At 39.8% G+C, this 24,872-nt stretch overlaps 1 protein-coding gene across 17 annotated transcripts in view; it reads right to left on the bottom strand.

Moving 5' to 3' along the window:
* Positions 1–9,008: 9,008 nt before the first annotated feature.
* Positions 9,009–24,872, bottom strand: part of CREM (cAMP responsive element modulator) — a 120,603-nt gene continuing 104,739 nt past the window's right edge. For 10 of the 17 annotated variants that reach the window (XM_075587756.1, XM_075587759.1, XM_075587762.1 and 7 more), the window contains 2 exons: positions 20,333–20,504; positions 16,383–17,284 (listed from right to left, as the gene is read on the bottom strand). In XM_075587756.1, the coding sequence (XP_075443871.1) occupies positions 17,140–17,284; positions 20,333–20,504 (317 nt within the window). In that variant the 3' untranslated portion in view covers positions 16,383–17,139. Of the gene's footprint in view, positions 9,034–16,382; positions 17,285–17,322; positions 17,684–20,332; positions 20,505–24,872 lie in introns of those variants that run through there. The other 7 variants (XM_075587755.1, XM_075587761.1, XM_075587767.1 and 4 more) reach the window with 4 other exon arrangements.

Genomic DNA, 24,872 nt, shown 5'->3' with positions numbered 1-24,872 from the left:
CCCTCCTGCGGTCGCACGCGCAATCTATGGGCGCATTCAATGTTTTAAGGCAATGTGATCGCACCACGCGCGTTCACCTCTGCGTGGTCTTCGGCTGCATGGACGACTCCTTTGTATGGAATCCTGTTCCAGTCAAGTGCGGTTGCAGCATGGAAGAGACAGCACAAGACCCTCCCTACTGCAGGTCTCTCCTCATGCTGCCTCATCTGGATCCTGCTTCCGTCTGGAATTCTCCTCACCCGGTTAGAGTGTGACTGAGGGGGTAGATATGAAAAGTGCGATGGGGGTTTTAAACAGTGTGGGGAAGATAAGAGTGTGGGAGGTGCGGAGAGAAATAGAGAGAAGGCGACATCTATAATGCTATGCTTTATATGCATATTTTGCACATTTATGGTACAGAATCAAGTACAATGAAATCTAATCAGGCACCTCATATGAAATGAGATTGACACCTGTCCTAGAGCATAAACATAAAAGAGATAGCGGGGAGGTTAGTTACAAGAATCTAAGTAAATGCCGGGAGCAGTTATTGGATCTACATCTTGATAGGATTGAACGCTCCTTACTTCTAACTAAACAAAAGTATTATGAACATGGAAATAAAGCTTCTTTTTTTCTGACCTGACAGCTTAAAAAACAGAAGCACATCGTATAACTAAAATCAAGACCAAGGAGAGTAGGGTACATACATTCCAGTCTGATGTTAAAAGGAAATTTCCTACATTTTATTCTGAATGCAACACAACTCCATTTGTCCACTCCAACGCACCGCCTATGTATATATAAAACATTAGGTAATAATGCATTAACCAAAATTACAGCGAAAGGAATCTCTTAGAGGCTCCCATCACTGAATCAGAAATTGCTGGGGCAAACGCTTCCCTTAAAAGGTGGTAAGGCAGTGGGTCCAGGTGGATATCCAAAACAAAAAGAACGATTCCTGCGCTCCTACCAGTTAGGCTAAGATAAAATAATATTCTCATGAAAAAGGGTATTTGGTTAAACCCTTTGGCCAAAGCATTTGTAAGCCTGCATGCCACGTCAAGGCAACCCGTTTAATGCAGGTACCTACACTATACTGTATATATATGTAATAATTGTCCCATGGACTAGTGAAAAAAGTGTTAAATCCCTGAAGGGGTTAAATAAAGCATGAGCTTATGTATTATATTCACACCAGGGAATTTGTGCACCCTGATTACCTTTATAGCAAAGGTAAGTATGATACTGGCTTTAGAGATGGGGGAGTGTACCTGAGACAGGTACAAAAGGTCCCTTATATTGGCGCACAGCAGACCCTTATAATATACTATGGTCAGGGGTGAATGAATATGTACAAAGCACAAGAAAAATAAAAAAAGTTTATTAAATATTTTGCAATGTTGTGTGGTGTAATTCACTTGGATAAAAATAGACTGGATAAGTCTATACTACTACTGGGTATCCCTAGTCGGTGCCAGTGTGGGATAGTGATCTCATGTCAAATGGCTCAAAATAGGAAGTTTTTGAGACAGAGTGTTAAAGATCAATGCATACAAATGTTTACTGATATTCAGCCAAATCTTGATTGTATGGTAGCTGCCTGCACTGATGTAATGTGCTGATATGCAAAGGCTAAAATCCACAGCTAAACAGCACCAAAGTGACTACCTATGTCTGGGCTGAGCATATAGTTCTCAGCCGTGCTGTCTCGTGTGGTGAGAGAATCCTACTGCGCGTGTGTCACGTGGATGTTGTCGGAAAAATCGTGAGGGCAGATGAGATTCATGCGTATGTGAGGCTAGGTAGGTGAATTATAGTTGCTATACCCTGCTTTGAGTATAGGTATCTCTAGAGTTCATAAGAGATGTGTAGCTGTATGGTCAATGCTGTATATCTCCAGAACTGAAAGACAGATAGCCTAGCACTGTTGTGCTTATGGGTAAGAGACTCTCTTACTGCGCATGTGTCGCAATGTTCCGGTGCAGCTAAGGTAATGCCTTGCGCTGATAGGGCACGTTAGAAGAATTTGGCATTGAAAAACGGGACAGGTTTTTTCCTATAGTAATTGTAGAGTCACCCTGTATACAATTATATATATATAATTGCTATACCCTGCTTTGAGTATAGGTATCTCTAGAGTTCATAAGAGATGTGTAGCTGTATGGTCAATACTGTATATCTCCAGAACTGAAAGACAGATAGCCTAGCACTGTTGTGCTTATGGGTAAGAGACTCTCTTACTGCGCATGTGTCGCAATGTTCCGGTGCAGCTAAGGTAATGCCTTGCGCTGATAGGGCACGTTAGAAGAATTTGGCATTGAAAAACGGGACAGGTTTTTTCTTATAGTAATTGTAGAGTCACCCTGTATATCAGATGGAAGGTCCAGCTGGTGTAAGTATCATGATTCTATTAGGTCAAATCACCATAGAGATGTGGTCTTATACAGGTATACGTGCATCCTGTCTCTGCTACAGTTCTGATATGGATCGAAGTGTCACCATGCACCCTGTTTGTGTGCTAATATTGATCTCTGAGACCCTAATATTGATCTCTGAGGTCTTTGCCGACACACTACTACTTATGTATTACCTAACAGTACTGCTTAAACCTTTAGTGCTTCTCATGGCATCTTTACTTGATATTTAGATCGTGCACTCCTTGATACACCCACTTAAAGAGGTGTCCTGCACTGATACAACTTTGACAGTGCTCCCTGTGCTCACACACAAACTATATATAACATATGCGAGCTGGCAATGATTCCCTCAGTTACAAAGGGTCTCAGAGATCAATATTAGCACACAAACAGGGTGCATGGTGACACTTCGATCCATATCAGAACTGTAGCAGAGACAGGATGCACGTATACCTGTATAAGACCACATCTCTGTATGGTGATTTGACCTAATAGAATCATGATACTTACACCAGCTGGACCTTCCATCTGATATACAGGGTGACTCTACAATTACTATAAGAAAAAACCTGTCCCGTTTTTCAATGCCAAATTCTTCTAACGTGCCCTATCAGCGCAAGGCATTACCTTAGCTGCACCGGAACATTGCGACACATGCGCAGTAAGAGAGTCTCTTACCCATAAGCACAACAGTGCTAGGCTATCTGTCTTTCAGTTCTGGAGATATACAGCATTGACCATACAACTACACATCTCTTATGAACTCTAGAGATACCTATACTCAAAGCAGGGTATAGCAATTATATATATATAATTGTATACAGGGTGACTCTACAATTACTATAGGAAAAAACCTGTCCTGTTTTTCAATGCCAAATTCTTCTAACGTGCCCTATCAGCGCAAGGCATTACCTTAGCTGCACCGGAACATTGCGACACATGCGCAGTAAGAGAGTCTTTTACCCATAAGTACAACAGTGCTAGGCTATCTGTCTTTCAGTTCTGGAGATATACAGCATTGACCATACAGCTACACATCTCTTATGAACTCTAGAGATACCTATACTCAAAGCAGGGTATAGCAACTATAATTCACCTACCTAGCCTCACATACGCATGAATCTCATCTGCCCTCACGATTTTTCCGACAACATCCACGTGACACACGCGCAGTAGGATTCTCTCACCACACGAGACAGCACGGCTGAGAACTATATGCTCAGCCCAGACATAGGTAGTCACTTTGGTGCTGTTTAGCTGTGGATTTTAGCCTTTGCATATCAGCACATTACATCAGTGCAGGCAGCTACCATACAATCAAGATTTGGCTGAATATCAGTAAACATTTGTATGCATTGATCTTTAACACTCTGTCTCAAAAACTTCCTATTTTGAGCCATTTGACATGAGATCACTATCCCACACTGGCACCGACTAGGGATACCCAGTAGTAGTATAGACTTATCCAGTCTATTTTTATCCAAGTGAATTACACCACACAACATTGCAAAATATTTAATAAACTTTTTTTTATTTTTCTTGTGCTTTGTACATATTCATTCACCCCTGACCATAGTATATTATAAGGGTCTGCTGTGCGCCAATATAAGGGACCTTTTGTACCTGTCTCAGGTACACTCCCCCATCTCTATCACTACACTCCCTTGGCAGCACGCTACTCCATCTAGGGGTTTGAGCGAGGTCTCTCTCCATAGTACTGATACTGGCTTTAGCCAGATTTTAATTGCACTACTCACATAAGCTCATGCTTTATTTAACCCCTTGAGGGATTTAACACTTTTTTCACTAGTCCATGGGACAATAATTACATATATATACAGTATAGTGTAGGTACCTGCATTAAACGGGTTGCCTTGACGTGGCATGCAGGCTTACAAATGCTTTGGCCAAAGGGTTTAACCAAATACCCTTTTTCATGAGAATATTATTTTATCTTAGCCGAACTGGTAGGAGCGCAGGAATCGTTCTTTTTGTTTTTCTATATGTAAGGCCTATCTTTTTACCTGCAGCAAACTTCTATAGGGAGAAGCGCGGTATTATGTACAGGATATCCAAAACACCTTAATCTGAAATTCGCCTCTTTTTGTGTAGTGGTCAATTAAGAAAAAGATGGAGCAGTGTCTCGGTCGATGGAAGCAAATATAACATTGATTCTGAAGGCAAGGATAGCAATTACCGTGCTCATTATAAAGCCACTCACGCTTTTAAACACAGATCTAAAAATATTTGCAAAAGATCCAGGCCACCCAAACCTGGAACCCTTGATATATAGAGATCAATCAGGTTTCCTATGTGGCAGACAGGATAATGTGAGATGGGTAATCAATATGATATATATGTTGCATAACACTAGATGCAAAAGTCCTTTAATTTTAGCATTAGCTGAATGGCCCTATTTATGGGCTACTCTAGACAAGATTGGTTTGTCCTCTTGGTTCTGTGCAGTGATCAAAGCGCTCTATAAAAGAACCAAATCTGCTCTCTTGATAAACAGTAATATGACTGCATGTTTTAGGAACATGGCAGGGCTGCCCCTTTTCTCTGTTGCTATTTGCACTCAGCATTGAGCCCTTAGCGCAAATTATCAGAACTAATCCTAGAATTGCTGGAACCTCCTCACGGGCTCCTAGCAACAAGATCACACTTTACGCAACTGACATTGCCCTCTTTTTGAGTGAACTGGTGACCTCACTCAGCAAGTTTACATTTGATCCTACAAACATATGGAGAGGAGGTGGGTTATAAAGTCAATCAAATCATACTAAATCCAAGTTGATGTGGCTGGGCTCCCATTCCCCAAATTTACCTGCAGGTATCACATTCTAATCTGATGTAGACCATATAATTTATTTTAGAGATGTAAACCCAGCAGACCAACAATGTCTATATGAATTTATCCCCTTTGTATCTAAAGCCCTCTCCCGCCTTAAACCTTTCTCACTTTCTGCCCCACACCTCTGGAATGCCCTTCCCCTCAGTACCCGACTAGCACCCTCTCTATCCACCTTTAAGGAAGACCCACTTGCTTAAAGAAGCATATGAATAGCACTGTGGATATTCTGAACACGATACATAAGGCTTGGCCCCCTGCAGACGCACTTACCAGAACTCCCTCCTACTGTCTCTGTACGTTCTACCTACCAATTAGACTGTAAGCTCCTCGGGGCAGGGACTCCTCTTCCGAAATGTTACTTTTATGTCTATAGCACTTATTCCCATGATCTGTTATTTATATTATCTGTTATTTATTTGATTACCCCATGTATTACTACTGTGAAGCGCTATGTACATTAATGGCGCTATATAAATAAAGACATACAATACAATACAATTTATCTATAGCAAAAAACTAATTTAGAGATGCTATTTAATTTATACGCAGCTAAATTGAAACCCCATCTATTTATTTCTAATGCCCTCCAAATCTGGAAATTCATTAGTAAATGCCACTACAACTCTTTAATCCTAATGCGGCAATCACTACAATGAAGATGGTTGCACTTTTCAATGATGTGGAATTTAAACCACTTATTGCGAAATTGAATGAAATCAGTATATCCAATTTCAGTCAGCTTTATCAGCAGGGCACGATATTCACGTTACAACTACAAGATAAATTGGAGCAGAGTTCAATTCTATCAGTATTTCCAACTACGCCATATCATGACTAATAACGCAAACAAAACATGTTTTCTGAGACTCATCCAATTTAGAATTTACAGTATTTAGGGAGGAGCCCAGACATATAATTTCATGGATTTATAGCAAGCTACCTTGTCTGTTTACTGAAGATATAAACCTATGTACTGGACGCTTGGCATTCCAACATTGGTAGGGAACTAGATGATGAGTAGACAGATATATGGGGAGTACTGCACAGAACTTCTATTTCAGCTTCATTAATAGAAACAGTTGATAACATGTTCTATAGAGCATATTAAGAAAACATAAATACAGACCGGCGCCTTTTAAAAATGTATGTTTTCTTTGTGTTTCCTGACTTTGTTCAGTCAGCGTTATCAGGCTGCCTACCTCACACATACATGTGAGCTTCTTTGTTCTCTTGTTTTAGATTAATTTTATTTTCATCACATTGAGTATACACATATATTTTATGCATTATATATAAGCGCTTTTTCCAGCACTTTTTCTTTTTTCTGGTATAGAGCATATTAAACCGTATTGAACCGCAGTGAAATTAGCCCGCATGCAACCAGGACAAACAGATTTCTGTTGGAACATGTGTGGCCAAAAGGTAGAGTTGTCCCAAAATCAATGCTTTTATGAAAAAAATATATTTTACTACATTAAAAACATAACAGATGCAGATGTACCGTTTCTCCTTGAGAATTGGATTTTTGGGCTTTGATTGTTGAGGCGAAGATTCCCTGACACAATCTTTGATTAAATATTTGTTAATAGCTGCCAAAATTATTCTGGCTAGAACATGGAAGAGGCCGTTACCCCCAACATTGGAGGTTGGATAGAAAGGGTTGATTTCATCAAGGTAATGGTGAAATTAACCAATTCCCTCAAATATCAACTTTTTAATATTACAGTATGAGGTCTGGACCCCATACCATCTATATGATGAGGAGATTTAGGGATATTATGACTGGTCTGCTGATTTTAAGAATGCCTTGGGTTGCTAATATGGGAAAAAGGTAAAACATTACAGTCTAGTCGTTGGATGTGAAATTGGAGAAAGGAGGAAGAAATTGACATTGGTGACATTGTACCCCTTTATACATACAGATGGAAAATCCCTCCTATATGCCTAATGATATGATACCTCACATTAATGTATGGTTTTTCCTTTTTGTGGCTTTTTTTGTTGGTTTCCAATTTACATTTTAAGGTTTTTTAACAATAGATAATGAATATACTACTGTGAAGCGCTATGTACATTTATGGCGCTATATAAATAAAGACATACAATACAATATGTATTAATCCTGTCGGCTAGCATGTACATTGCTGTATTTAATATATTCTGGACCCAAGCCTACTGTAGTGTGAGTAGGTTCATGTAGCATAACTTGGCCCCTTTAAAAACACACACAGTCCCTTCTATTTTCTTTAAATTTATTGGGTGGGGTTAAAAGAAATATAAAAGCTTGCATGTAGTTTTGTGGGAGCAAGTGGCTCTTGTGAGGGGAAGGTAAAAAGGAATCCCTTTCTAAGGGAGTAGTGGAATATGCATCTACTCACTGTCTGCTGATGATAAAAGAAAGCAAACTTTCCTTTCCAGACACAAACAAGCCAAGATGCATAATATTAAACAGAGAAAGGCAGGGGGAGAAGGTATAACCAACTCAAGCTAAGAGTAGTGAGAGGTTGCCAAGGCAACTGGCTGATGGCTTGTGGAAAGGCTATATTGTGGGTGGCTATATTGTAGCAACAATGTTGCAACTACACAGCAGCACTGGCTGCTTCAGAACAGGAAAACATGCAACTTTCACTGGGGAGAGCTGGCAGCCTGAAACAGAAAAAATATAGAGAAAATATACAATCCTGTTCCAGGACACAATAGGTATATCCAATTTTGCAACATTTTGTAATACACCATTATATTCTATAACATTTCAACATAAAAATATATATGGTTTGGTGACTTTTTTCTGTTAATTTCACTTTTTGAAAGGGAAAGTGTGACAGAGGGGACAGTGTGTGTTTATTCCAACAATATCATCATAGGGCTAAACAGGCTTAAAGTGAAGGAAACAGGAGATTTACAGTTGCTTCAACTTTTAGATGAAAAAATAAACTTGTTCTCTTTTTTTAGGTTCCTTTAAAAAATACACATTTTATTATTTGAGGAAGCAAATTACTGCACATTGGTATTTTTTTTTTAGCTAGTTGCTATTGATGTTTTACTATTCTTTCATTCCTCACTAGATAGTGTCCTACTATGCAACCAACAATAGCCCATTCATTTTGCAAGTTCAAATACATCAGCAGATAGAGGGGACTGCTCATTGTGCCCCTACTGCCAATGCAGAATGCTCAAATGGTGAAGTAGGGATAGATTAATTATGGTGTTAAAAATACATATGTACATAATGAAATAATAATAATTAAAAATATAATGTGATTATGGTTTCTATTTCACATGGAAGGACAATGTATGGTTTCAAAAGAAGATGTAACATAGGAATTGGTAAACACTTCAGCCTTTCACTGTCTGAATGACATCACAAATCAACGACAGCTGCTTCTGAGAAGAAACAAATGATACTGTATGTTAAACATTTTATTGTAGATTACTTTATGAATAGCTCCTATATACACATATAGATGTGTGTGTGTGTGTGTGTGTGTGTGTGTGTGTGTGTGTGTATTCAGAATGCATTGCCGTCTACTCTAGCAGGGAAGAGGTTAAAATTGTGTATTCTATATTCAAAGAGTTCAGTTAGGTAAGGAAAAACATTTAATAAACAATTTAGCAATGGTATCTTCTTCCTTAAACAAATCTACTCCCTAATGAGCCTACGAATTAGGGAAAAATTAAATAAGAAAAAATACTTACCTCTAGCCTTTACTTGTTACGTTTTCGTCTTTACATCCTATCCATCGAACTCTTTGCTTCTCTTCTCCATTCTTAGTCTATGGGCTAGATTCACTTAAGGTGTTAACATTTGGCGTTATTATGAAATGGGATTGGGGCAATCATTTTTACTGCCATATTTGCTTAGAATTCATACTTTACAAATCGGTAGAAATGATCATCTCATTTGTATATGTGAAAAATGTTTTAATTGTGAGAGACAGCGCTAGGAATACAAATAAGTAATCATTCAGAAATCAACGCTGTAGTTACAATTATGATGCGGTAGATGATAACCTTACGGTAGAAACGTGTGCTATTAGGATTTCTTACAAAACCCCATAGCAGAAAATTGTTGAACTACTTTGATGCATGAGGCCTACAACTGAAACACAGGAAGCATTACATCCATATACACACATTAACCCCTTAGTATCCAGCTAGTCATGGGTTCGCCATGCCTAGCTGACCACTTGGGCTACTAAGGAGTTAATAAATACATTTACAATGTTATTATTCTGTATCTTTATCCCCTATTCTATATTGGGTAGTCTAATCTTGCCAATGTGTTGGTTGTCACCACTATATAAAAGTCAATTTAGGCCTAAAGCTAGCATGGGGAAGGTGATAAAACTCAGTAATATATTTTGGCGCTAGCCCAAGATCACTAGGTATTCCACTTTAGGGAATAGCATGAGAATACGTTTTATTTATAATTTATTTATAAAATGCTTTATCAGGAAGTAATACTTTGAGAGTTACCTCTCATTTTCAAGTATGTCCTGGGAGGTGTTGGTGTTAATTCATCATTTGCATAGCCTACGGCACATTCATTTAAAAAAAGAAATAGCCAACATAAGGCTGCAGTAAAATGCCCCTTATCCCCTCCTGGCGATATGGCCTTAATGAACAGGTTGATAAATAAAATGGGTATTAAACACCGATAGCTCCATTTTTTTCCATGTACAGTATCGCTTTTTTTAGAATCTAGGCCTATGACTTTTTCTTTCAGTGTGACACTATTCTTTCCTCTTTCTATTGTCATCCATTCATCTGTAGGGACTGCATTGTTGTTTTTGCCATATTGGGGGATTAAAATGAATGCTCAGGGCATAAAAAAGATGTTCTGGAAATGTCTGTACTATGGAGTTCTCATTAATTATAAGGGTTATTTATTTACAATAATATTCGTGTTCTTAGACTGTCACATAGCATAAAGATTGCAACTTACACGAGTTTAAAACCTATTGGAAATAAAAGCAAAACAGGTCGGTCGGTAAAAAGATGTCTGCCTAGACGGGAGCCGGGGATCCAGGGACAACAGTTGGACCTCCTCATTTATGATTCCCACAGAAACACAGTAACAAGCGTAATACTTTCTTGATAACAGTTGAACAAAATGAAAAAAAAAAATCGTTATTCTTGATAAATACCCACATAGCAGAGAATAATCTTGTCTTTGATATATAAGTTGTATACGGACATCAGCTGCTTATATTTTGTGATGCACCAACTTACATTCATTTTCTGAACCATTTCATTAAAATGCCTTTTTTCATTACCTAACCAGGACGGTCACAGCAAATTACTATTATTCATGTATTTATACAGTATAGGTCAATAAAAATGCCTCGTCAAAACAGAAATCCCTTAGGGGATAATTCAATCTTTTCTGAAATGGCCAATCACGATAAACCTCTGTTCAAGTCAATAGGGGCTTTCCTGGCTACGGTGGTGAAATCTGATCCTTTAGGCAATATAAGATTACCCCCTAGAAGAGAATGTTTTTGTGCCGCTAGCCAACATTAAACAGCCCTAAGCATTACTGTATGAAGATCCTTGATTATATTTAGCAATGGCAGATTTCTTGTATGTGTATCTTTTCCCCATGATAATACAGTATAAATTAATGACCAGTTTTTTGTTATTGACAAAATACATTCTTAGGAGAAAAAAAAAAAAAAAAAATAAGTAGGGAAAATTACAAATGGCATCCACAATGTACTTGATAAGCTTACCGTTGTCTTTCATGAATGCCTTTAATAGTTGTTGTTGTTCCAGTAACTTGATTCAAATCCATTTTTTCAGAATTTTGTTTGCATTTTCCTGATTGATCCCACACCTCTCTATAGACTATCTATATATTTGTTTCTGCAGAAACCCAAAACTGACCCCCACGCAAAAGCGGTATGTATTGGGCGTAGTAAATCCAAATTATGAAACAGTTATTACAAACACAAAGACGAATCACACAAAACAAGTTGTCATTACATTTTTGCACAGTTAAGGTAAATATAGAGGAAGTGGAAAAAACCCTCAATGGTTAACCTCTGTCACTTCTAAAAACTCCTTTTAAAGCAGAATTGCCTCGACGGCAAGTCACTGTGCATCCCCTTTTCAAATACAGCTTATAAAACACATAAAAAGCAACAGGAAATTAAAGCTAAAATAACACGAGTACGATATTATTACATTTTGGTATCAACTATCAAGGATTTGTGATTTAATGTGTGATACTGAAAGGATCAGCAAACACAGAACTCTGTTGTAAGTTAATTCTTTTTCCCTTCCTCTTTTCCTTTGACATTGCCTCAGGGTTCATCTATTAAGATTTTATTTTAGCGTTTATGCATATAATGCATAATTTGTGGTTTTAAATAATTTTTGACGCATTGCAGTATGATAACTATCTGATAGATGCAATTTAAATTAAAACGGCTATGTGTATTAATAACTAGTATTTAAGTAATAATCCCCTCAGAACAGGGCATTACTGGCCAATAATGCCCTGGCTGGAAGAGTTGAAGGCCCGAGGCGAAGCCGAGACACTTTAACCCAGCCAGGGCATTATTGGCCAGTAATGCCCTGTTCTGAGGGGATAATTACTATTATAGGCTAAATGTAGGTTTTTAAAAAAAAAAAAAATCATAAAAAAAGATACATATGTGTAGTCAGTATACATGTGTAGGAAAAAGTAGTAAAGTAGAAGATGAGAGGGCTGAGGGGCGGGAGAGAGAGAGGTTTAGGGGGGAAGAGAGGTGTAGGGGGAGAGAGAAGTGAAGGAGGGGGGGGGGAAGAGAGAAGTGGTGGTGGGGGGGTGGAGAGAGGTGAGGGGTAAGAGGGAGGTGAGGGGTAACAGGGTGGTGACGGGTAAGAGGGAGGTGAGGGAAGAGGGAGGTGAGGGAAGGGAAGAGGGAGGGTAAGAGGGAGGCGAGGGGGGGGGAAGAGGGAGGTGAGGGGGGGAAGAGGGAGGCGAGGGGGAGAAAGAGGGAGGCGAGGGGGAGGAAGAGGGAGGCGAGGGGGAGAAAGAAGGAGGCGAGGGGGAGAAAGAGGGAGGCGACGGGGAGGAAGAGGGAGGCGAGGGGGAGGAGAGGAAAGAGGGAGGCGAGGGGGGGGGGAAGAGGGAGGCGAGGGGGGGGGGAAGAGGGAGGCGAGGGGGGGGGGAAGAGGGAGGCATGGGGGGGAAAGAGGGAGGTGAGGGGTGGAAAGAGGGAGGTGAGGGGGGGGAAGAGAGAGGTGGAGGGGGGAAAGAGAGAAGTGAAGGAGGGGGAAAGAGAGAAGTGAAGGAGGGGGAGAGAGGTGAGGGGGGAGAGAGAGGTGAGGTGTGGTGGGGAGAGGTGAGGGGAGAAAAGAGAGGTGAGGGGAGAAAAGGGGTGAGGGGGAGAATTGGGAATGGAGGGGGAGAGGTGGGTGTAGGGGGGGTGTGGGAGAGAAGTTGGGGGACTGTGATATTAACTATAACTAAATAAAAAGAAATACAAATTACCTTACAGTAGCACAGGCAATAGATGTGGTGAGAAATATTACTTTGTTGCAAGCAACAAAGTTACCATTTTGGACAGGCATCTTCTGACAGCACTAGCAGCTGTGTGAGAGGGGGGTGAGAGGCTGCTTGTGCTGCAGTGATCAGTGAGGAGAGCAGGGCTGCTGCAGTTAAGATTTAAACTTGCCGGGTTCTTTTTCAGCAGGAGCCCCTGCATCTCTGCTTTGATGTGAGTTGGGAAGTTGTCAAAAATTCCGGGCATTACTGAATGAATAATGCCCGGAATTCTGACCAATCAGAGAGCAGGGATTTCAGTAATGCCCGGAATTTTACTGCTTTAGCCTATAATAGTAAATATACATGATTAGTGTAATATTATTTATAATAGCCATACTGTAAAAATAACACATTTTGTTAACCTATATTATAAAACATCTGTGCTGCGTAAAATATATTTTTTGGTTGATACATAGTAACTTCATTCTGGGCTATACACGGCACAATACACTATTTATTAACAGTCTTCTTCAGATTTACTCCAAATTAAATTTAGCAGACAATTTTCATGCACTTTCTCCTTTCTTAGCGCACAGAAATGATCTTTTATTAACACCTATATAAATGATCTTTTATTAACACCTATATGCCTCGCGCAGTCCATTTCTGTGCAGCCCTCCCCCCCAAGTTAATTTTGACACAGTTGGCGTAGATGGAGAAATGCCAGGTTTGTAGAGAAAGTCTCAAAAAGCACAATTTAAAATGACATTTCCCTTCTCCAATTTAAGTACATAGGACTCTTAATGTTTTACACTGAGGCACTAAGGAGCTAAATAGGGTTGTGTTTCCCACAGAGGCCCGCTTCAATCAGCACAGCCGTCTCCAATTCTTCCAGCATCACTAATGACATCACAAATCCAGTACTATTGCCACGAGGAGAAAACAAGTGCATAACATTCACTTTGATTTCAATCTTACATGTAACTAAACAGCAATACAATTGTAAGGTTTTTTTTTTTTTTGCATTTTCAAGCTAACTGTTTTAAAACAGTACACGTTTTATGCATTAAAGATATTAAAGCCCAGCTAAAATGAAATTTTTTTAAAATATGTTTTGACACCATGTTGGTTGCCATAACATCTATACAGGCATACCCAGCCTTAACGTACGCAATGGGACCGGAGCATGTATGTAAAGTGAAAATGTACTTAAAGTGAAGCACTACCTTTTCCCCACTTATCGATGCATGTACTGTACTGCAATCGTCATATACGTGCATAACTGATGTAAATAACGCATGTGTAACAGGCTCTATAGTCTCCCCGCTTGTGCACAGCTTTGGTGCAGGTAGGGAGCTTGTACTGCTTTTCAAGATGTGCTGACAGGCGCATGCGCGAGCTGCCGTTTGCCTATTGGGCGATATGTCCTTACTCGCGAGTGTACTTAAAGTGAGTGTCCTTAAAGCGGGGTATGCCTGTATACCATTTGCACCTGCCCATGGCCATTTTCTCCCTCATCTGCCCAATATTCAGGGCACAAAGGGTATATTTACCAAGCAGTGTTATTCTACAAGACGACTTCCAGTGCCAGAAAACATCTTGTGGCCAATTCATGTGAATGTGCCATCAGGAGTCTTCCAGAAGAGCACTGCATAGTAAATACTGTATGGCCAAACATCTCCACAATTTGAACACTAACTGGTCTAAGATTGATGGGGTCTTACAATGATGCCAAGATCTGATACAAAAATTACATATCTAAATGACCGATGGGAAGAGCTGAAGTACACTTTTGACTCTGAATGCTGGTTGCTACTTAGCACTAAACATATGTGGTAGTCTCAAGATATCACTTGTAACAATGCTTTTGAGAATGTGATCATTTTGTCTCAGAAAACGATTGGAAGAAAAAAATGCAGTTTGAAATTTAAAAAAGACTGATATTTTCCCAAGAAAATACACCATATTGGCCATTTGTCAAAAAAGGTTTAATTCATCCTACAAAAGAAAAAGCAGCACCTGCTTATGTCTGTTTTCCAAATAAAAATATTTTAGAGCTTGGAGAGCAGGTTTACTTGATATTCTTATGGTTCAATTACCTTTTGTTGTTCAAATACCTAATGGCTGAAAAGATGTTAATTACATAAGATGATGGGAAATACATTTCTATACCAAATATGGCACTGTTGTAATTAAGATAGATGCTGAGAAACAAGGAAAAGAATCCCACAAGATGCACTCACTGGGGGTAGAGCTCAAAATAAATACATTTTATTAAATGTTAACAAGAAAACTTTTCTTGTTAACATTTAATAAAATTTATTTATTTTGAGCTCTACCCCCAGTGAGTGCATCTTGTGGGATTCTTTTCCTTGTTTCTCAGCATCTATCTTTATCCCTGATAGCACCCTTTCCAGTCTCCACTCTCACTTCCTAGTGGCTGAGCGGGGTTACCCTACCTCTTTCCCCCTCCCCCCCCGCATTACTGTTGTAATTAAGACATTTATCATGCAACATAATCTGCACATAAAATAAAGACATTTATTCATGATCGCTCTGTCACTGATGAAGGAAAGGAAGAGGAGTCCTCTTTCCGTTCCACTTCCTGATGAATCATGTTGGTCCTTTTGCTTTTCTGCAACAAGGCATACCAAAAAGCATACCATATACTTTATTTCATGTTTAGATGTGAATGTTGCTTTATAGGCCTATTTTTTTGTAGCTCAAGCGGCTTTCTTCCAGGAGGAAAAATCCTGGAAAGAAGGTGATAATATTGGTGCTAAATGATGATCAGGGAATGCATAATAATATTTCTTACTACTGTACACATCATCATGTTCAGTATGACAGAGAAGGTAGGGGAAAAAACAGATTTCTTTTGCGAAAAACTAGTGTTATCAACAATGTAAAAAAAAAAATCACGATAATCCAATCAGCATGAGTCATTAATCACTCATGCTCAACAAGAAAAAAAATCCTAATTCAATCAATATGAGCCATCAATTGCTCCTGCTAAATTTCTTTAACAAAAAATGTCCACCCAACCGGAGAATTCCACTATATTTGTGTAATTAGGGTCACAAAACTATATACCTAGAATATTTGCAACATAATTTTGTTTTGTTTGTTTGTTTGTTTTTAAACTGCTATCAATTGAAAGCCTTAACATAATTTGGTTACGGAGGTTATGATGGAAAAAAAACTGGTTTTGTCTTATTTTGAAACTTTTTTGTAAACATGAAAAAGAAAATTAAAAGTTAATGTCCAATATTATAAAGAAACATGCTTAAAATTAAAAAGTAATATTCAGGACCAACAGGAGATACTTTTGGTCCCTATAAAAAATATTAGTAGGGAATTTAGCAGTGTTTTCTCCCCAATAAAAGTTGTCTCTTTTGATCAATAAACTTAGAAATGGTCATCCATGAACTCTATAGATTTTTTTGTGGCAGTAAAATTGGAGTGAAACAGATAAATTGCTGCCTCCATCAAACAAATATAACATACTCAATACTAAAATTGCATTAAAATGCACTCAAATAAGAATTTATAACTGTACATTTCTACAATTAGTCATTAAAAGTATGATTATTATTTAACAGTCGAGTTGAGAACGAAATAAAGTTTTGACTCGTGACAAATCCTAGAAAACATATTTGATGTCTTACAAATATTTTTGTTTTAATCGTTGCAGGAAGTGTTGTATGCCGAGCATAACAAAAAAGATAATTTCACATAAAATAACACTTTCAAAAAGTATAAAAAAATAATATATATATATATATAAAAAAATGAAAAGAAGGAAAAGGTGTATAAATGAAACCACACAGTATTTCTTTGTGAAAATGGTTCTATTAAAACTATGTGCAACCACTGCATTTAATGACAGCAATACAAGACCGGTTTCACAAAATATTTTAAAAAATCTGTCAAGTAAGCTGTAAATTATTTACGTAAGTCAAGAACCATCTTACATGTAAATGTAGCAATAGTCTTATTTTACATAAATTCCTTCCTGAGGTACGTTGGGGGTACACAATGCTTTTATTACTAGATGCATATAATCTCTGGCAATCTTTCATTAAATCAGTTTAAAATACCTTAAAAAAATGTTTATTGTGCATGAACACAATCCATGCCACAAAGTAGTAAATGCAAGGGCGTGGCTTGAAAAAAGCTACAAATAACCCATCTAAACAACTCAATATATACATATATATATTTCGTGTTTTACATTTTTTTTTTATTTATTTATTTTTTAACCTAAAAAAGATTTACATTAGAGCTATTAGTGGCAAAATATTGCAGAACATTTTAGGAATGTTATAGGGAAATAAGGATATTTTGGTGTACAGGACAATGCTTTCTGGGGAAATATTGCATGGCGGTATCAAATCCCACCTTTAATTTAACTAATCTATTTTAGAAGAATACAAGTCTTTTACGATTTCTAGCTCCTCTATTAACTTCTTGTTCTGAACTTCTAGCACTGCAACGCGACTCTCCAGACATTTAACGTACTCTTTCTTCCGACGTCGACACTCCTTCGCTGCTTCCCTGCAGAGATCAGAAGTCAAGATGCCAAACAAAAAGTGCATGCCGTTAATTATACATAGTAAAGAAAGTTTACAGAGAAATCATAGAATAATGATTGCAATTTACACTCAAAACAAAAACTCTTGATTTCTTTGAAGCCCAAAGCAAAAGTTATGTTTCCAAGGGTCACAGTCCCTTTAGGAGTCCACATGGCAATTGCTTAATCTCATGTCTCTAACAGAGTTCAAAGCCAACAATGTCAAAGTCAAAGACAGTTAGTCTGCTTTGTGACAGTAAAGATCTTTGAGGGCCTTGAGTTCCTCAATGAGAGTCTTGTTTTGATTTTCAAGTACAGCCACACGATTTTCAAGACATTTCACGTATTCCTTCTTCTTTTTGCGGCATTCCCGAGCTGCTTCCCTGGAACCAACACAAAGTATGTAACTAAGGAAGCAACCACATACCCATAAAGAGTTTGCAAATAACCTCTGCCTACAAACTCATCAAGTTCAAAACGCTGCTCAGGCTCCAATAATGCAACACACTAGAAAATACAGTGACAATCGTTAAAAAAAACATGCACTTCTATTCTATGATTCACTGCAAATCAAACTTCACCACTGGTATCCAATTTGCTAGAACATTTCTGGCTAAAACACATCAATGCTTCCAGCTAGCAAGTTTACCATCTTAAAATTACACATCCTGAAACAGTTCAGAAACACATTAAAATCTCTTTTAACAGAGGAGCCAGCACAACACGACAGGATTTTTTGGCACTGAAAGGAACATACATGTATTATTTAGGCCAACATTACTAAATTCAGTATCATAAAATGACACATTTGCTTATAATGAAAAGATAAACATAAAATAAAGCAAACCAGTATCACATCATTACAAAAGTATGTAAAAAACACAAAAACTAATGACAACTTCAGTTACGTGTACAATAATAACACATGATCCTGTGTGTATGTACCATTGTACATGGTCATAAAGCAATACAAACACTTTGGATACATTTGTCTGTAACAAATACTGATGACATAAAAACAATAAAATACCAAAGACAAGTCATATTGTTTGCTTAATCAGCGATCACATCCATTATTTTGAAATGTTTAGTAGTATTTTGTATAATTCAGACTATTCTGTACAGATTTAGAAGCAACAACATTGCTAACCTGACAGCCTGACCTACTTTTAAATATTCCACCTGGAAACTACTGTTACCCGGAAAGGTATTAAAGATATACTCGACAACTGAGAAACAAAACCTTTTATGCATTTATGATTAATATGTTAACATAGAAAACTAAAATGCATCAGCACTTCAGAGGTCACATACAGATGTGGTTCATACAATCCCCCTGAACATAAAATACAGTTACTTCTAGATTTATATTCACTTTGATTAAAAGGGATTGTCTCTACTGCTGTGGTTATCTGAACATCAGATGAGATTAGAGGACTGTGCATATAAAATATATTTGCATAATTAGTTACCGGTAATTTTATGCATATATTTGTGATGACCAAGGCTGGAAAAATACATTCACATTTCCCATGTAAGCCACAATATGTACTGACCAGTTTACATTATTTTCCCAAGCCATAAGAATGGACAATATGTGTGTGTCTCCCTTCACCCTTTTTCCACATGGAAGTTGCACACAACTGAGAAAGTCTGCTTGAATTGTGACTACACTGTGCTTCAGATGAAGTTCCACTAACAGCTGTAATGCAGAGGCTTTTCACTGCTTTCCAGGAAGAAAATGACAATTGGCTGTGGGGAATGACTGATTTTTCCAGCCGAGATATTAAAATAAATATTGGATACATGCTACCTATTTAACTTTGTTGTTGTTACAATTACTTTATGTTCCCTGTCATTTTTAAGACATACTACATTCATATAAGTATGTGATGCTATTTATATACTGTAGCTAGTTCATTTCTTATAGTGCTCAATGAGTAACTTAAAAAAAGGACTACTAGATGGATAATGACAGTAAATATCTCAGCAGCCTCCAAATTCCCAAAGCAGAAAGGAGAGTTAGCTGATGTTCACAACAACTTTTGGAATATACAGAAAAATATCTGAGCAGCCATTAATTTGTGTGTATGTAATCAGGTTTCACAATGAAATCATACCATAATTGGTGTTCTGTGGTTATACTGCTGCGGCACATCTGAGTCTAACATTTGCCCGTAATTGACCGGGGCTTTTTTCGGCTGGCACCCGGCTGGCGCCAAACTTGGCCGCGCGCCAGCCGCATCTTCCCCTCCCCGCGTGCAAAATTATAATGCTGTTCCCCTCCCCTTCCGACCCCCTGGCTGCTCCCCCTGGCTGCTCCTCTGCTTCGAGCAGCTTTGCGCAGCTTCCCCCTTAACCCTGCTTCCTCTGCAGCCTTCGGGGATGCCGGGGAACCCTGGCACGTGTGACCGGCGCCACAGTGACGCGCGGCACGCGCCAGGGAAAAACCACAACAAGCCGCCGTCTGCCCGCACATTTCCCCCACATCACGGTGGCGGCCGCTGTAGACTCAGCTCGGCCGCCACTGTGCTGTAGGTATATTTACAAAAATGTACATGGCATATACAGGACTGTTTACTTTTATATCTCTCCTCTCAGCTGGCAAAAGCACAATTTGTGTCTTCCCTTAGGTCTCTACAATAAATAGTGTTGTTGCAGTCTAACACCAACCAGAAGTACTCTACTGTACATCTGACCCTTTAACTCAACTACTGTTATTACTGCACTGCTTCATAGGCAGATAAACGAAGCTGCAATTAAAGTATAATGGCAGTATGTACAGTAGTCACTGAGAATGAAATATGATTAGTGAGGAGTTCTGATATCAGAACAGTAGCATGGATGAAGAATAACTTCAACAGCACCAGGGGAGTGTAAAAAAAAAAAAATCAATAAAAAGATGCATTTGTCAGATTTACTTTTAATGACAAAAAATATCAACTTTTTATTTTTGCGCAGACGCTTAAAAATTGCTGCCCTTATGCTTTCAAAAACATATAAACATGAACAATAATCGTAAACATTCTTACCTATTTTTCATTAGCCGCAATTCCCTCTTTCGTGTTACTTCTTCTGCCATCTGTTGAGGACTGTGCATGGTACCAGGTGAAGCAGCCACTACGACTCCTTGGGGCAATGCAGACGTTGGTGTGCGTATCTGATATGCTGGCATGTCTCCAGTGGCAGCTGCAATATTACAAACTATTTTTAACGTTATCTTCTATAATTAAAATGCACACACATTCATTTAATAGGAAATTTTTACTGTTATTAAGGAGCATTTATTTGCTATATTATTTTCATTGTTCTCGAGCAACTCACCTATATACAATAATCCCATCTTCTAAACTTTTTTATTTTTCATAACTACAGGTATGTATTTGGCTTTCTATCCATATGGCACTGATAAACCGGATTTTATAAGAATATGTAAACAGGGCACTAAATAAAAAGAAGTATGCCAAGGTTTTTTTTTAGTAGGTATGAAGCAGTGGGTTGCTGAAGCTGAACTGAGTTAATTTCAGCTCTGGAAACCCCATCGATTTCGATTTTTTTTTCTATTACCCAATTCCTATCGGCTCCCGTGCTACTGGAGATTTAAACCATATTGTTCATCCAGTCGGTCGCTGCTACTAACAGTATCTCTGGAAACAGGGGGTCCCCGGAGCTGAAATAAACATGGTTCAGCTCTGAAGACCCCCTGCATCATACACAGAAAGAAAAAAAAAAAAACGTAGGAGGAACCACACTTTAAACCAGTAGTGAAATGTGTATCTAATTAAGTGTATCAAGTGACTAAAAAAAGAGTAGTACACATGTTACATATATTTCCAGATGGGACACACTATTTAAAAACGTATATATAAAAAAAAAAATTTCAGTTGAGACTATGTATCCACACATACTGTACATAAATAAAAATCCCATAACCAGAATATAATAAAATATTATGGAAGAATCTTTAAAAACACTTTGTATCCACATGCACCTTTCTTCTTGGTGGTCCCTACAGGTGGAGCCAAATAATAATGTCCAACGATATGAAATATGAAGAATATAGGCACTCAGAGAAAAAGAATGAAAACCTTATATAGAGTAGTATGTTACAAAATCTTATTAAAAACTATTTAAAAAATAGTATTCCACTCACATTTAAGAGATTGATATACACTTTAAATCAGAGATGGAAAAAGCCCGGGCATCTACAATTTCCAGACGCCTGTGCTGTGCACAGTGACGACTGACTTGTCGGGTGTATTCACCACTGCACCGCTCAGTGGGCAGAGGAGGGGAAGAGGAATCCTCATAGGAGAGTAGGAAGCAGAGAATGCACGAGAGCTGGGATTGGAGCTAGCTGGAAAGGGCAGGGTAGTCAGAGCCCTGCTGTATTCTGCTTCCTGCACCACGTCCATGTGTGTACGCCTGTGAGTGTGTGTGTGGTGTGTGTTTGGTTGAGAGTGTGTGTGTGTGTGTGTGTGTGTGTGTGTGTGTGTGTGTGTTTGGGTGAGTGTGCATGTGTGTGTCTCTGGGTGAGAGGGTGTGTCTGGGTGAGAGTGTATGTGTCTGGGTGAGAGTGTGTGTGTGTGGGTGACAGTGTATGTGTGTATATGTCTTGGTGTGTGCGTGTGTGTCTGGGTGAGAGTGTGTGTGTCTGGGTGAGAGTGTGTGTGTGTGTGTGTGTATCTGGGTGAGGGTGTGTGCATCTGAGTGAGTGTGTGTGTGTATCTGAGTGAGTGTGTGTATCTGGGTGAGAGTGTGTGTGTGTTTCGGGGTGAGAGTGTGTGTGTATTGGGGTGAGTGTGTGTGAGTGGCTGGGTGAGAGTGTGTGTCTCGGTGAGAGAGTGTGTGTATGTGTTTGGGTGAGAGTGTGTGTGTGCCTGGGTGAGAGAGAGAGTGTGTGTATGTGTTTGGGTGAGAGTGTATGTGTGTGTGTGTGAGAGAGTTTGTGCGTGTGAAAGAGAGAGTGTGTGTGTGTGTATCTGGGAGAGAGAGAGAGTGTCTGTGTGTGTGTGTGTGTGTGTGTGAGAGAGAGTTTGTGCGTGTGTCAGGGTGAGAGAGTGTGTGTGTGTGTATCTGGGAGAGTGTGTGTGTGTGTGTGGGTGAGTGTGTGCGTGTATCTGGGTGAGTGTGTGTATCTGAGTGAGAGTGTGTGTATCTGAGTGAGTGTGTGTATATCTGGGTGAGAGTGTGTGTATCTGGGTGAGAGTGTGTGTATCTGGGTGAGAGTGTGTGTATCTGGGTGAGAGTGTGTGTATCTGGGTGAGAGTGTGTGTATCTGGGTGAGAGTGTGTGTATCGAGGTGAGTGTGTGTGAGTGTCTGGGTGAGTGTGTGTGTCTGGGTGAGAGTGTGTGTATGTGTTTGGGTGAGAGTGTGTGTGTGCCTGGGTGAGAGTGTGTGTGTGCCTGGGTGAGAGTGTGTGTGTATGTGTTTGGGTGAGTGTGTGTGTGTATCTGGGTGAGTGTATGTGTGTGTATCTGGGTGAGAGTGTATGTGTGTGTGTGTGTGAGAGAGAGAGAGTTTGTGCGTGTGAGAGAGTGTGTGTGTGTATCTGGGAGCAAGAGTCTGTGTGTGTGTGTGTGTGAGAGTTTGTGCATGTGTGTGTGTATCTGGGAGAGAGAGTGTGTGTGTGTGTGAGAGAGAGCGTTTGTGCGTGTATCTGGGAGAGAGAGTGTGTATGTGTTTGGGTGTGTGTGTCTGTCTGTGCCTATTTGTTTGAGAGAGATTGTGTCCTACAGCCATAAACAAAAAGGGGAGGAGGGTAGCTGCCCTGCCCTTCACCCCATCCTAACAAAATGCTAACGGTCTGTCTCCCAAGGCCGCGCTTATAGTACTAAGTTGTGATCCCTCGCAGGTGGAGGCGCTGCACCGAGACGTTAATTGTATCACCCCAGGCTCCCCGTGGCAGAAGTTTGGGCCCTCTGTGAGCCAACAGGTAACGGCAGCACTGGTAGCTCCTTGTTTAGGGGGAAACAGGGCTATATGTGGAAAATACTTAACACAATATTCTCCTGCATGTTTCACCTGAAAACTCATGCTTCATTAGTATGTGAAGGAATCGGGGGAACACGTCCCTTGCGGCGTGTTCCCTCCTTACCTCCTGCTGCACAGCATCCCGCTGCAAGTGACTTGAGAGTGCGTCCCCTGCGGCGTGATTCTTCCTTGCCTCCTGCTGCACAGCCTCCCGCGCACCTTACAGAGCGCGTGCGCCCACGCAGGGCTTTTACAGTTCCTACGGAGCTTGGCTTCGCCGCTCTGCTTATGCCTCGCGCACACGTGATGCGTGTGCACCACTCCCCAGCTGTGCGTAAACTCTAATATCGCCCTCACCTGTCTCCTGCCTCTCACAGCCTATACCTGCCTCCGCAGAGGCGGCTCCTCCGCTCCAGCCCCTTCTCTCATTGGACTCCGGCCTCCATATATGCTCAGCTCTGTCACTTCCTCTTTGGCTGAGCATAGTTATTGGTAGCCTTGTGTTCCCACGTCTCTGTCTTGTGCCTCCTCTTCTTGTTAACCTGTTCCTGCTTGCTTCCCTGTGTACCGACCCGGCTAGACTTTGGACCCTGCTCTGGATTATTGACCCCGGCTTACCTCAGACCATCCGACCTTCTCCATTCCTGACCACGGCAAACGGACCACTTACTACTCTCCCGGCTCCAACCCTAGACCACGGAACTACGGACTGACTGTCCTCCTGGCACCAACCCACGACCTTGGCAAGTATCATGACTAACCCACTCTCTCCAACCCAGACCCGGCGATCTTGACTATCCACTCTCCAGGCGTGCCTCCGCTGCTGTGGGTGCGCAGTTCTATACTTTCCCACCTCAGTACCGGGGTCCCGCCTTGTTCGTGGTGAGCGCAAGCGGTACAGTATGCTGGGGAGACATACTGTAAATGCTGCTTTCGGAGAGACTGCACTGGAGACGTGCGAGAAACACTATTTAATGCTAATAAACTCATAAATGTGAGTGGAATACTATTTTGTTATTGCTTTAATGATTATTGTGACATGCTACACTATGTAAAGTTGTCATTTTTCCATGGTTGCACTTGTTTTTCATATTTCATACTGTTAAATCTGATTTTATTCCTATTAAAATCTCCTCCTCACCATCTCACACACTCCTCTCTCCTTCACACTGCATCACCTTCTCCCAGTCTCCCCTCTTGTCACTTTCGATTCTTTATTAGCTATGCCATTCACTATGTTAATGCCACATTCATTTCTCAGAAGACACCAATTGGTAAGGTTATTTGAACCCTTTCTCAGAGAAATTATGCGAATAAGTTGTTTATTTATTTGTACCCGCTGGGATGGACTACCCTTTACCCTCCCTTTTCCCAGCTAGCCCTAGATTTCATCATTTTATTTTCTCAGCACCTTGTTTCACCAATATCGTCTCTCTCCTAAACTACTTTCTACTCACCACACATAGGTTACACCAGCAATATTTAACCTTTGTACACTCTGCACTCATATTACACTTTTTGCTCACCATCTCTATACTTAGCTCATCCTAAAACATTATTCTTTTGTAACCCTTACTTCACCATATTATACAAATGAT

Source organism: Ascaphus truei, chromosome 2 (assembly GCF_040206685.1).
Source record: "Ascaphus truei isolate aAscTru1 chromosome 2, aAscTru1.hap1, whole genome shotgun sequence".
Classification (NCBI taxonomy): Eukaryota; Metazoa; Chordata; class Amphibia; order Anura; family Ascaphidae; genus Ascaphus; species Ascaphus truei.
This window is presented reverse-complemented; position numbering and strand designations above follow the sequence as displayed.